This window comes from Lissotriton helveticus, chromosome 4_1 (genome assembly GCF_964261635.1).
Source record: "Lissotriton helveticus chromosome 4_1, aLisHel1.1, whole genome shotgun sequence".
Taxonomy (NCBI): domain Eukaryota; kingdom Metazoa; phylum Chordata; class Amphibia; order Caudata; family Salamandridae; genus Lissotriton; species Lissotriton helveticus.
Genome location: NC_136063.1, coordinates 349623671 through 349636955, shown reverse-complemented (window position 1 = coordinate 349636955; position 13285 = coordinate 349623671). Strand labels below are relative to the sequence as shown.

The 13285-nt window shown below is 43.8% G+C and overlaps 1 protein-coding gene across 6 annotated transcripts in view; it reads left to right on the top strand.

Annotated features, from left to right (window-relative positions):
• The window catches only part of LOC144828576 (uncharacterized), a 132479-nt gene that overhangs the window by 76175 nt on the left and 43019 nt on the right, over window positions 1-13285 (top strand). For all 6 annotated transcript variants that reach the window (XR_013610489.1, XR_013610487.1, XR_013610486.1 and 3 more), the window contains exon 2: window positions 9197-9312. Coding sequence is in view for 1 of the 6 variants with exons in the window: in XM_078686869.1 (XP_078542995.1) it covers window positions 9197-9312 (116 nt within the window). In the remaining 5 variants the exon portion in view is untranslated. The remainder of the gene's footprint in view (window positions 1-9196; window positions 9313-13285) is intronic.

Sequence of the window (13285 nt, the reverse complement as noted above, 5' to 3'; positions counted from 1 at the left end):
GTGCACTGCTCCGACCCTCCATTCTGATTGAATGGCCAATCCTGTCAACCCCCAGTTTCTCTATTGGGTGGCTGTCTGTGAGAAACCCACAAATGCCAGCGCCCAACTACATCTAATCAGGTGACCCAGGAAACAGGTTGCAAGCACAAAATGGAGGGATAGGCCTCACAGTAGTGAAAAATACATTTGTGAGTATTTCACTACCAAGACATGTAAAACCTAAAGGTACATGTGCCATGTTTTGAATACACTATACCCTGCCGTGTGGGTTGTTTAGAGTCTACCCTTGCAGTGACGAATATGCATTCAAAAGGAAGCTTCAGGCATGGCAAGGGGTTCAGTTTGCCTGGTCGAATTGGCAGTTTAATACTTCAGATAGGCTGCAATGGGAGGTCTGAGGCATGTTTAGGGGCTACTTAAGTTGGTGGCACAACCAGGACCTTACTAAGGACTTATAAGGAAGTTAAATATGGCAATCAGGTGTGAGACAAATTTACCATGTTTTAGGGAGAAAACATTCTCTCCTTGTGCAGTGCATGAGGGCCCAGCAGTGTGGGCAGGGTAATGAGCAAACCTTCATCTATGGTCACTTCAAGTCAGGGTTGGAGGCAGCTCTGTATCAACTGGGATTGGAGCCTGCCTGACAGTGGAACAAAGAAAGAGACCTGCCGAGGTGATATCTGACATCTGTATGTCATGGGAGAGGCTCATTCGAAGTTAATTAAGTACCAAAAAACAATCCCACAGTGTCTGTCTCTGCCTGAATCCAATATGTTGAAACCCTTCTGCCCTTCTGCAGAACCTCTGTGTCCACCCCAGAGGTATGGTCACGCAAATGAGCAATTCCTCCTCTGTTGTCACTTCACACAATTGCTGGGGGCAACTCCAGTCCCACTTTCATTGGAGCCTGACTGATTCTGATTAAGGAAGCAAAGAAAAGCCATATGCAGGTGTCATCTGACACCTGCTTGTGACATTGGCCACTTTGAAGATAATTAAGCACTGGGAACTTTCCAAATGCCCATACTGCCAGAGAAACAGAAACACCTTCCCACACCCAAGCCGTTGTCTTTTCCTGCTCTAGGAGCAGTTTCCACACCACATTCTGACATAAGCACTAAGAGGGCTGCAGCCAGAGTCTAATGCAAATTATCCTCCAGAGGCTTTAGGCAGGGAAAAGGTAACTTTCTAAAAAGTATCTGCTCCTTTTAATATATATTACAGAGTTCATAAATTAAATTTGTAGGCGTTCTCAAGCCGCAGATAGCATTATTCAATTTATTAATATATCTCAGTGTTTCCTTCTTGTAAAAATACATTCTGAGTGGTAATCATTGTAAGGACATGTTTAACATTAACTTTCTACATGCATTACTTTTAAATACCATGCACACAGTGCATATTAGGCTTACTTAAGGGTGAGTCGTTAATGTTTAAGAGAAGGTTTAGACTGATCAAAATGGCTTATTTTAACATGGCCATTTACAGTTTTTAAACTGCTATTGTCAGGCTGCAATGGTAGACCTGCAGCCATGTTTCTACTCACACTGTAGTGGATAGCACAACTGGTGCTGCAGCCCACTTTTATTATTTAGCAAACAAGCTCTGGAGACTGGACACACCTGAGACCATATACTATGGGCTTACAGGTAAGGTAAATATGTCATTTTTAAGTATAGCAATTCAACCATGTTAAAAGGGTGAGTACGAGAACTTTACTACAGTTTAGCAGTTATAAAATGAACAGAGTACTGAAGCCATCAAATACAAGTAAGGCCAAAGTCTGTGGTTACACCACTCAAAAGATGCTCCCGTCCTACATTTATGTCCCATTTTTTGACCAATGAAGGCTCACAAAGAGTCAAATAAGATGCCAGTTTCAATTGGGTATATCTTGAGGAAGTTGTTACCCATCCATCCTCTGACAATGGCAATGGCCTTCCTTAACGGTCTTTTCTTTTGAATGGGAGACTACTACACATGAATTAGGTTATTTTAAGTTGACTATCATTAGCATGCATATAAACGTATATTCCTGCTTGGCAAATAACTCGGGGAAGGAGCCCCATGTATGTGTTAAACAGAAAGGGTAAGAGGACTGACACATGTGGGCCAAATGAGTTGATGTTGTATGGCTTCAAAGAGTCCGAAGAAGGAGTAACCACTCAAAGAGTTCATCCATTTCAGTTATGTGCCTGTGATGTCCGCATCTTCCAGGGTCTTAAACAGGATGCTGTGGTCCATTGTATTAACAGCAGTCAACTAGTCTAAGAGGACTAACATTAAACTTTTTCTTTTATTAATGGACATCTATCTGAGTTGCTAAGATTCCTCCTACCTTTTGGCATGTCACAGCAGCGAGGTTGCTCTAGGGGCTAGGGCTTAGGCCCAACCTCACTGAAAAAAGGCACAAGCAAGTACTTTCTCAGGGAAAGGTAGACCCTGTATTAGTGTGCAGTGTCTTCTTGATGGTCAGAAGAGGGAAATAGTCATTGGTCTATACAATTGAAGCACTGATAGGAGCCATAGGCAACCGAAGTATATGTTTTCCTGGCATTTTAAACTATTCTCTAAGTGGGGCGCAAACTTGCTTGTACACATAGGAGATCTGATGCTCACACTGGCTTCCATATATGCTCAGAAGGACAGCCAAAAGCAATTTCTAAGACAGGCTTGTGATCGTGGGACGATGGCGGACCGGAAAATCAGGCACGGAGGTCGTATGTAGTGAGCAATAACGTGTCTTTTATTACACAAGAGGACAGAGTCAATACAACGCTGGAGAATCGCAGGACCGAAGCGAAGTTCCTGGAGAGGCCGTCTCGATCTTCTTCGGATTCTTCGGTTTCATATGGTCCTTCGGAGAGGTCGGGTGCTGGGGTGGTCCTCGGAGGTAAAGGAGCGGTTAGTCCAGCTGGTCTTGCTTTGGTTTGACCCGTAACCAACACCGGGAGGATAGTGAAGGGGTTCGACGGAAGCGACGGTGAGGGAGGGGAGGAGGGATGGACTTGGGAGGAAAGAGAGAGAGAAAAGAGTGTTCTGTGAGGGGACGTGAGGGTTGTCCTATGTACTACGTGCTTTACAAGTGGTGACGTGCTATACAGGTATTCTACAGTGATGGCCAGGCCAGGTGACACTAAAGAGAGGCCGATATTTACAATGCACCTAGTGTGCTACAGAGGTGGATAGTTGGTACTCACACGCTCCGCCGCAACTCCCTGGTGAGTTGCGGCCGCTCTTCAGCCTCCTCCTCTGGACTCCACCAGTCCTCGCTCCACTCTTCCTCTTCTTCTTTCATCTGGTCTGCGTCTGCTCCGGTCCGAGCCTCCTGCCACGAGATCGCTGCTCCGACGGCGTTTCTGTCCCAGCTTCCGCTTTTTCCGTGTTCCGGCTCTGGCGATGAGGAGGGACTTCCGGGGTCGTGGGGGTGTGGTTCCGGTCCGTGACTGCTCCTGATTGGTTCCTGTAAGACAGAGAGGGGAGGGGGCGGGTTGTCATGGTTATGTCCACGGACGCCTCATACTCGTTTGCCGAGAAGGGTGAGTGTCCGATAACAGGCGGTCCGGGGGGGTTCCGGGACCGAGCCGCATCACATCCCCTTCCCCTAGCTGTCCTTCTTGTACGGGTTGGGGAGACGGGATAACGGGAGAGGAAGTCGGCATTCCCTTGTTTTGTACCCTTACAATGGATGGTTTTGAAGCGGTATGGTTGTAATGACAGGAACCAGCGGAGGACTCGGTCATTGTGTCCCTTGTTCCGGGCCATCCATTCTAATGGGGCATGGTCGGTGTATATGAGAAACTCCCGGCCTTCCAGATAATATCGGAGACTCTCGACAGCCCATTTTATGGCGAGAGCCTCTTTTTCAACGACCGCGTAGTTCATTTCGCGGGGAAACAGTTTTCTGCTCAAAAACAGGATCAGTCTCTCATTCCCTTTCTCATCTGTCTGGGAGAGGACGGCTCCTAGACCCTGGTCTGACGCGTCGGTCTGCAACATGAAAGGTCGGGTGTAGTCCGGGCTGACCAATACAGGCTCAGTGGTCAAGGATAGTTTCAGCTCATGAAAGGCATGCAGGAGTATGGGTGTAGGGTTTCTTAGGGTGACATCAGTCTTGGCTGTTTTCTTAAGCAGGTCCGTGAGGGGAGCTGCCCTTTGGGAGAAATTGGGAACGAGTCTCCGGTAATAACCCAGGAGGCCCAGGAATGCTCGGAGGTCTTTTCGTGTCCTGGGGAAAGGTAGGGCTTGGATGGCTTCTACTTTGTTCTGTTGGGGCCTGATAACTCCTTCTCCTAACAGGAACCCCAGGTATTTGACCGTTGTGGCGGCTAAGGTAGTTTTGGCGGGGTTGATGGTAAACCCACAGGCTCCCAGGGCAGTGACAACACGACACAGGTGATCCAGATGTTGTTCCCAGCTATCGCTAAAGATGACGATGTCGTCAAGATACGCACCTGCGTATAGGGAATGGGGTCTCAGGATTTGGTTCATGGCTCTTTGGAAGGTGGCAGGCGCGCCATGAAGGCCAAAAGGCAAAACCGTGAACTGGTATAACCCTGCTGGGGTAGAGAAGGCAGTCTTTTTCTTATCCTGTTCCCTTAGGGGGATCTGCCAATACCCCTTGCAGAAGTCGAGCGTGGAGATATATTTCGCTTTCCCTATCCGTTCGACCATTTCGTCAACACGAGGTAAGGGATACGTGTCAAAGGCGGACACCTTGTTTACCTCACGGAAGTCTATGCAAAAACGTATCGACCCATTGGGTTTGGGTACTAAGACAATAGGGGAACTCCAGTCACTTATGGAGGGTTCAATGATCCCCATACGTAACATTTGATCGACTTCCTGTTGTATGATGTTCCTACGGGCCTCGGGGACCCGGTAGGGTCTCAACCGGACTACCTTCCCAGGGTCTGTGTGAATGGCATGCTCCGTAAGCGTGGTGTGCCCTGGGGTGGAAGAAAACACCTGGCGGGAGGGCAGGAGTGCCTCCCGGAGGGTCTGTTTTTGTCTCTCGGTCAGCTCGTGGTCAAAACATGGTTCGAAGGGAAGTGCTGTTTGGTGGACATCACGGGTCAGGACGGGTCGTGAACCCTCCCATTTCTTAAGGAGGTTTATATGGTATATCTGTGTCATACCCCGAGCGGGGTCTAGCTCTAGCTCGTACGTCACAGGGGTCACTTGTCGTAGAACTGTATAGGGGCCTTGCCATTGGCCTAGTAATTTTTGATCCGATGATGGCATCATCAAGAGGACCAGGTCTCCGACAGAAAAGGTACGGTTTTTGGTGCCTCTGTCGTATTGTCTTTTCTGGGTGTTCTGGGCGTTTTCCATGTTTTGACGGACTATTTCCCGGACAACTGACAGGTGGGTTTTTAGATTTTCGACATACTCAGGGAGGGGTCGTGTTTGGTCCGGTTCGGCTTCCCAAGCCTCTTGGGCCATATCCAAGAGGGTACAGGGAGGGCGACCATACAGGCGAATACCCAGTACTACTCTGGGGTTTACATCGGATGGCAAACAGGGCCAAGGGCAGCATCTCTTCCCATCTTTTGGCTTCTAGGGCTTATAGTTTTTTGAGGGTTTGTTTTAGTGTTGCGTTGTAACGCTCGACCAACCCATCCGTTTGCGGGTGGTATGCTGAGGTTCTGATCTGCTTTATCCCAAGGTGAGAACACACCTGTCGCATGAGGCTGGAAACAAAAGGGGTGCCTTGGTCCGTAAGGATCTCCCTGGGAAACCCCACCCTAGAAAAGATAGCAATGAGGGCTTTGGCTATGCTTTGAGTAGTGGGATGACGTAAGGGAACAGCTTCAGGGAAGCGGGTGGCGTAATCCACAAGGACTAGGGCATAGCGACACCCGCTTCGGGAGGGAATGAGAGGGCCTATGATGTCCATCCCGACTCGACTGAACGGTATATCAATGAGAGGGAGCGGGAGTAAGGGCACTTTAGGTGGCCGGTATCTGCTGTTTTTCTGGAAAACCGGGCATTCTCGGCAATAGGTCCTAACATGTTGATGGACGCCCGGCCAATAGAATTTCTCCAGAATGGACTGGCTCGTTTTTTCATCGCCAAAGTGACCCCCCAGGAGATGGCTGTGGGCTAGAAATAACACCTTGTCTCAGAAGGGACCGGGGATCAGTAATTGGGGAGGCTGCTGAGGTCCACCTTTTCTGTATAACAGTCCTGTTTTCTTAAAAAAATAGGGACCTACTTGCAAGGGGTCTTCGTTGTCTACGGCCGCATCACAGTGCTATAGCCAGGATGATAACATCCCCAGACCAGACAGTGTTGCTTGGGGGAGATTTTAATAACCCTCTGATCTGGCAGTAAATGGAGACTGAACAGGTGCAGCTTGAAGTTTAGATTTGGACAGGGCAGAAAATACAATGTTCTGTCTACAGCACTCCTTCTACGTATGGGTGATAAATGTGGCAGGCTATTAGCCAACAAGCTAATGGCTAAACAGCAGGCTTCTACCGAAGTTAGTGACATTTCTGGAGATGCACCTATGGCAGCTGCCTTTCAGGATTAATATATGTTGCTTTACAAGGCGCAGGACTTGCAACCATGTGACTCCCAGCATTAACTTCAGGACGTGCACACATCTTCTCTGACACCTCAAGAAGCTGACTCCATAGATCAGCCCATTTACATTGATGAAGTTGTGGTTGCCAATGTATTCCAAAAACATCTAAAATCCCCAGGCCATGATGTCTTTCTTGCTCTCTTTTATACATAGTTCCGCCAGGCACTCGCCCCTATCCTCACAAGGCTCTTTAACTCACAAGCGGACGCAGGCAGTCTCCCACACTCCATGCTAAAGGCTCCTATCACAGTCATACCCAAACCAGGAAATAAAAACAGAAGTGTGAGTCATATCGGTACGTCACACTTATAAATGTGGATGCTAAGCTGTTCACAAGCATTTTGGCCACACGGTTGGAACCCTATGTGTCAGTCCTGGTGGATCCTGATCAGTCAGGATTTGTTCCCTATCGGGGGCGTGGCTTACGCGCCGTACGGACATGGCGGACCCAGCGTGAGCTCCGAGCCGGCACAGAGCTTCTCTCACCTTAACGAGCCTCAAATGTCGGCTGTAGGACTCGCAACTCGCCGTATTCTGCGGCGGAAGATGTGGTGCGGCTTGTGATATGCCGCGAGTGCAGTTTTTTCATATCTTTCTGCACTTTTAAAGTACCGGTGATTCCTGCCTCACTCGGATCGCGGGCGGCCGCCATTTTGTGCCGCTGAGCCCGCAAATTCTCCAGTCTCCTCACCAGCCACCGGTATGTCCGCTTTGCTTCCTTTTTTTCTGCGCTGCCTTACAACTGCTCTTGCCTCTGCTTTGTAATGGTTTAAGCCGCAGTTTTACTCTATTTTTGCCATTGTACCTCTATGTTTTCCTATCCTGCTGAGGTGAATTGGCCGCCATTTTAGGTCACCTGACTGGAGCCGTTTTTGCACTGCGCTGCCCCATCAGTCTCTTTTTATCAGCATGTCCTGGCTTAAGTCGCAGTTCTTTTTTACTCTGCCCTTTATTACTCATGCTCCACTGTGCTGTGTGCTGATCTTTTGAGGCGCCATTCCGCCATATTGGGTATCTTACCGGAGCTTTTACTTTGCTGTTGAGCTCATATTATCCAGGTCTAGTTCTACACCTGTTCTGCCTTATATTTGGTGAAAGAATCTTCATTTAATTCAGTTGCTCCCTGAGTTTTGCTGATCATCACTCTTCTTCGAATTTTTGTGGGGTCTCTTTCACCATTGAAGTGTGCTTCCTACATCGAGAGATTTGTGGTGGACTTCATTATATTTTTTCACCCCTACGTACTATAATGCATCCTTTTTTGTAAATTTTTTCACCATGGCGCATGACTCTCATAATGTGAAGGCTTCAGTCACGGGGGCGAAACAGAAGAGACCCAAAACGATACACCGTCTCCTATACTCTCGTCCCAAAATCCAGTTCTGGACTCTATTCTGGATGAGGTCCGTGGCTTCCAGCCTTTCATGACTGCAACAAATGAAAAACTAACTCAAATTGAGGAAAGATGGCTAGTTATGGAAAATAAAGTTCTGGACTTGGAACAACGTGTCAGTGACATACAAGATATCTCGTCAAAAATCCCTTTATTAGAACAAGAAATTCATGCCCTGAAGCTGCACACTGAGGACCTTGAAAATCGAAATCGTAGAAATAACCTACGCCTTTACGGTCTTCCAGAAAATATTGAGGGGTCTGATATGGTCTCTTTCTTACAGAAATTCCTGCCTGACCTCTTAGACCTTCAATCCACAACTGGCCCTCTTAACATACAGAGAGCTCACCGCCTTGGTCGACTCAACTCTAATGCTACTAAGCCTCGTAGCATTATTATGCTGTTTCTTGAATTTACAGAGTTGATGCATGTACTCAAGGCCGCCAAACTTAAACGACGTCTTATATGGTCTGGACATAATCTCTACATCTCCCAAGATGTCTCTAATGCCACTAATGCTCGGCGTAAGGAATTTCTAGCTCTTCGTTCTCAAACGAGACAGCTGCAAATCCAATATGGAATCCTCCATCCCTGTCATTGAAAGATTACCCACAATGGCCGTACCCGTTCCTTTGATGACCCGAAGAAGCTTGGTTCATATCTCAACACAATTTCACCTTCTGGAATGGACACTAATAATTAATCATTTTCTTTCCTCTTTGTATTCTTCTTATTTCTCTTGGCTCATTTTTACTCTCATCAATGTCCCTTTGTCCCACGACCTTTTCTCTATGTTATCTCCTTTCCACATTATGAGGGTCTCTTTTTTTGTATCTCTTCCTTTCTATTAATTGCTGAGGTCCGTGTCCCTGTGGCGTCTCCATGCTCCCATTGCTCAGTTGTCCCTTTTCCTTACAGACCTGGCTATTTGGCCTTGCTCTGTACTCTTACTTTTTCTTCCTTTCCTTCTTTTCTTTCTCCTGTCTTCTTTTCCTCCTTCCTTTCTTCTCTTCATTTCCTGCTCTCCCTCTTTTCATTCTTAGTTCCTCACCTGAAATGGCGTGTATTTTTATTAGTTGGTCTTTTCCCAAATGTATTGTATCTTGTTTAGTAATGACGTTTGGCTGTTGCCTGGATTTTTTGGATGTTTTGATATTCTTTGTATCACTTTTTGTATATTTTCTCTTTACATGTTTTGCTTTCTTTTTCAGAAGTTCTCCTGAAGTGTTTCTTATTCCCTGGTGTATTACTTTCCTCACCCTCCATTATGTGTAAATTTGTTACGTGGAATGTCCGAGGTATCGGGAACCCGATTAAACGTCAAAAGGTATTGTCTCATCTCTCTAAACTTCAATCTCATATTGTTTTTCTTCAAGAAAAGCATTGTACTGAAGTTGAATCTCTTAAGTTAAAAAAAACAATGGGTTGGTCAGGTTATTCACTCTTCTACGTCCAACAAAAAAGGTGGTGTTGCCATATTGTTTCATAAATCATTATCTGTACAAATTTTATCTACTCAAAAGGATACAGACGATCGTTGGGTGATGGCAAAGATTGTGGTACACAATACAACTTTAACCTTATTGAATATTTATGCCTGGGTAAACCTGACCCTCAATTCTGGAATAAAATTAAACTTTTACGTTCCTCATTTGATTGTCCCAATGTTATTGTTGCTGGTGATTTTAATCAATGGTTAGACTCCTTCTCTGACAGATTATCGAAATGTAAATTTAACCCTGACAAAACGCACAAAGCCTTTCAATCTGCCATCACCTCTCGTCCTATGTATGATGTTTGGAGATTTGTGGTGGACTTCATGTAATCCTGGACTTGCTTGAATACACCTTTTACTCCAATGTGCATCACACAAGGTCTAGAATTGATTATATTCTGGTTAGTAAATCATTGTTACCGTCTATCCAAGCTTCTGCTATTGGTTCCATTTTTCTTTCTGACCATGCTCCTGTACATGCTACCTTAGATTTTACCCTTACATCCTCTCAATTCAGTCGATGATAATTGAACAATTTTCTATTATCTGACCCTGTTTTTGTTAAAAAAGCTACTATTTATATTAATGAATGTTTTACTATTAGCAATCCTATAGCTACTTCTATTCCTAATAATTGGGATGCCTTCAAGGTCTCTTTTCGTGCATTTACCATTTCCTATGTTTCTAGCAAAAAGAAAGAGACAAGGAAAAAATATGAGGATAAGCTACGTCACCTAAAGGATTTAGAACATATTTATTTCACCTCCAAAATGCCCTCTGCCCTTCACCAGTTGATTAAAGCTAAGTCAGAACTCAATCAATTGGCCACAACTGAGGCCTGTAATATTCTACTTAAAATTAAATCTAAATACCATGGCGGTCAAAACAAAGCTGGTCGAATGTTAGCTAATTATCTAAAGATCAAATCAGAACGTAAAACAATTGGTCCTATCTTGGATGAATCTTCTAATAAACTGGTTTCATCAGATGAAGATATTGCTGATGTTTTTCATAATTATTACCAATCTCTTTATACTGATGACACCTTCCCTTCCACTCCAAACTTAGATACCTTTTTTTCTGGTCTCCCGCCGCCGCCTTTCCTATCAGACGAATTTGCTGCATTAGAAGAAGATATCTCTTCTCAAGAGGTAATTAATGCTATAAAATCACTAAAAAAGTCCAAAGCTCCAGTACCTGATGGCCTTACCGCTGAGTTTTATACCACTTTCAATTCTATTCTTGTCCCTAAGCTCTTGGCGCTCTTTAATTCTTTTCAGATGCAAAGGCCTCCGGATCCTTTATGGATGCATTGATTATTATAATTCCTAAACCTGATAAAGATCACTCCTATTGTAAAACTATCGTCCAATTTCTTTAATTAATTATGACTGTAAAATTTTCGCAAAAATCCTTGCCACCCGTCTTGAAAATATTATTCCCCTATTAATTAAAACCAACCAAGTAGGATTTGTCAAAGGCAGATTGGCATCGGATAATGCTAGAATGTTTGCTTATGCCAAAAAATGTAAATATCCCCTCGCCGCCCTTTCTTTAGATGCAGAAAAGGCCTTTGACTGTATCAATTGGCAATTTATGTTTGCAACTCTCCAATGGTTTGATTTTGGGCCCTCTTTTATTTATTTTGTTAAATTATTATACTCATGCCCCAGAGCTAGTATTTTTGTTAACAATCACTTTTCCAAATATTTTCCTTTGTCTAGAGGCACTCGTCAGGGATGCCCTCTCTCCCCCTTACTTTTTATCCTCTGCCTTGAACCTTTTCCGGGTTAGCTCACAAATTAAGGGTTTTCTGGATAACTCTATTGAAACAAAAATCTCAGCATATGCTGATGATATCTTAATTTCTATGTCCAACCCCACTGATTTCCTTCTTCCTTTTTTGAATGAAGTTCGATTATATTCCAGCATTTCTGGTTATAAGTTGAATCTTTCAAAAACGGAAGTCCTGCCACTAAATTCCATATGTTACCAGTTCATGTTTGACAATACTGAATTTGCTTGGTGTCCTTTTAAAATTAAATATTTGGGAATCTGGTTTTCCTCTTCCTTACATACCACAATTAAGCTCACAATTAACACTTTAATTTCCAAGCTCCAGTACTTGGTTGGTCACCCTTATTTCTATTATGGTGGGGTAGATTAGACACCATAAAAATGATGATAGCTCCACATGTTCTCTACACTCTTTCTATGCTTCCTGTTAAAATTCCCCTTTCCTATTTTTCCCAAATCAATTCAATATGTGCAAAATTCTTGTGTAGTAACAAACATCCTCGTATTGCCCTTTCCAAGCTCATACGCCCTAAGGGAGAAGGCGGGGTTCGCTTTCCTAACTTCAAAGTGTATCACTCTGCTTTCTTACTCAAACACTCCTTTGCTTAGCCTATGATTTTGGTATTACTCCTCCTCCCACTTGGATTATTTTTGAACGCTCCCTCCTTAAGGATTTTTCCTATATTCCTCCCTTTGGTTTAATACATTTCTCAAGTATAAGGGTAAATCTTTTTATTTCAAATACTGGAAAGAAAAGGGTATCCTCTATGTACATCAGCTGGTACATCATGGTTCTGTTCGCCCTTTTCTCGCCATGCAAGTACAATACCAATTACCAGACTCCAGCCGCGCTCAGTATACTATTATTTCCACTGCTCTGCATCCTCACTTATCCACTCTTGTTTTACCTGATGTTACACCCTCTCTTACCCCTTCCTCTCCTCTTTTTTTGTTGTTCCCTTCTCACAAACTTAAAGCTGCCCTTGTATATAAGTTACTGATGTCTTATATTGATGGAAGACCCAAACCCCACATTGAAACTGCCTGGGAATCTGATTTATCTGTTTCTCTCCCTATTACGACTTGGGATAATTTTTGGTCTAAACTATTCAAGGTCTCTGCTGCTGCGCGTATTACACAATCCTTGTATTTTATTTATAACAGAGCCGTTATTACTCTTGTTTGTATTTCTAGATTTTCCTCATCCGCATTTCCAATGTGTTGGTCCTGTTCTACTGCTATGGGTACACTAATTCATCAACTATATGAATGTTCTACGGTTCACTCGTTTTGGAAATCGGTTTGGAATATTTGTATGAAAGTTTTTCAATGTGCTCTTCCATTATCTTTACAAAATGTTTTTTTAGGTTCTCTATCTCCTGATATTGTTGTCACATCCCCTATTTCCCTGTATTTGATCTTTTAATTGCACTTGCTTTTAACGTTATCTTATCTTCCTGGAAAGATAATTCTAACATATCTTTAGTAACCTGGTGGAATTTTGTTTGCGATGAACATAGGATTACTACTGTTTCTTCTATCTCCCTCTCTCAAAAAATTAAGTCTGTCCTCCTATGGTTGCCTTTTACGACGTATCTTTCTACTTCTCCTCCTGCTTTATAGTTTCCCTTTCCTTCCCCCTCTTCTCCTTTTTCCTCTGTTTTCTTCTTTCCCCTCTTGTCTGTCTCTTTTTCTCTTTATCTCTTTCTTCTCTTTTTTGATACATATCTTTGCTATTTATTTAGTTATATTGTATTTCATATATTATTCTCTGTATATTTTTATATTTTACGCATACATTCTGCATTTGTATTTTATTGGTTTTTTTTCTTTACTCGCAAAACTCCAATAAAAATCTTTTAAACAAAAAAAAAAAAGGATTTGTTCCCTATCAACAGTGGAGAGATAACACTTGGTTGACAAGGCTAAGCACTAGCAGATGGAAAAAATGCTCTTCGCCATTGATGCTAAAAAGGCATTTGACTGGCTGCATTGGCCCTACTTGGAA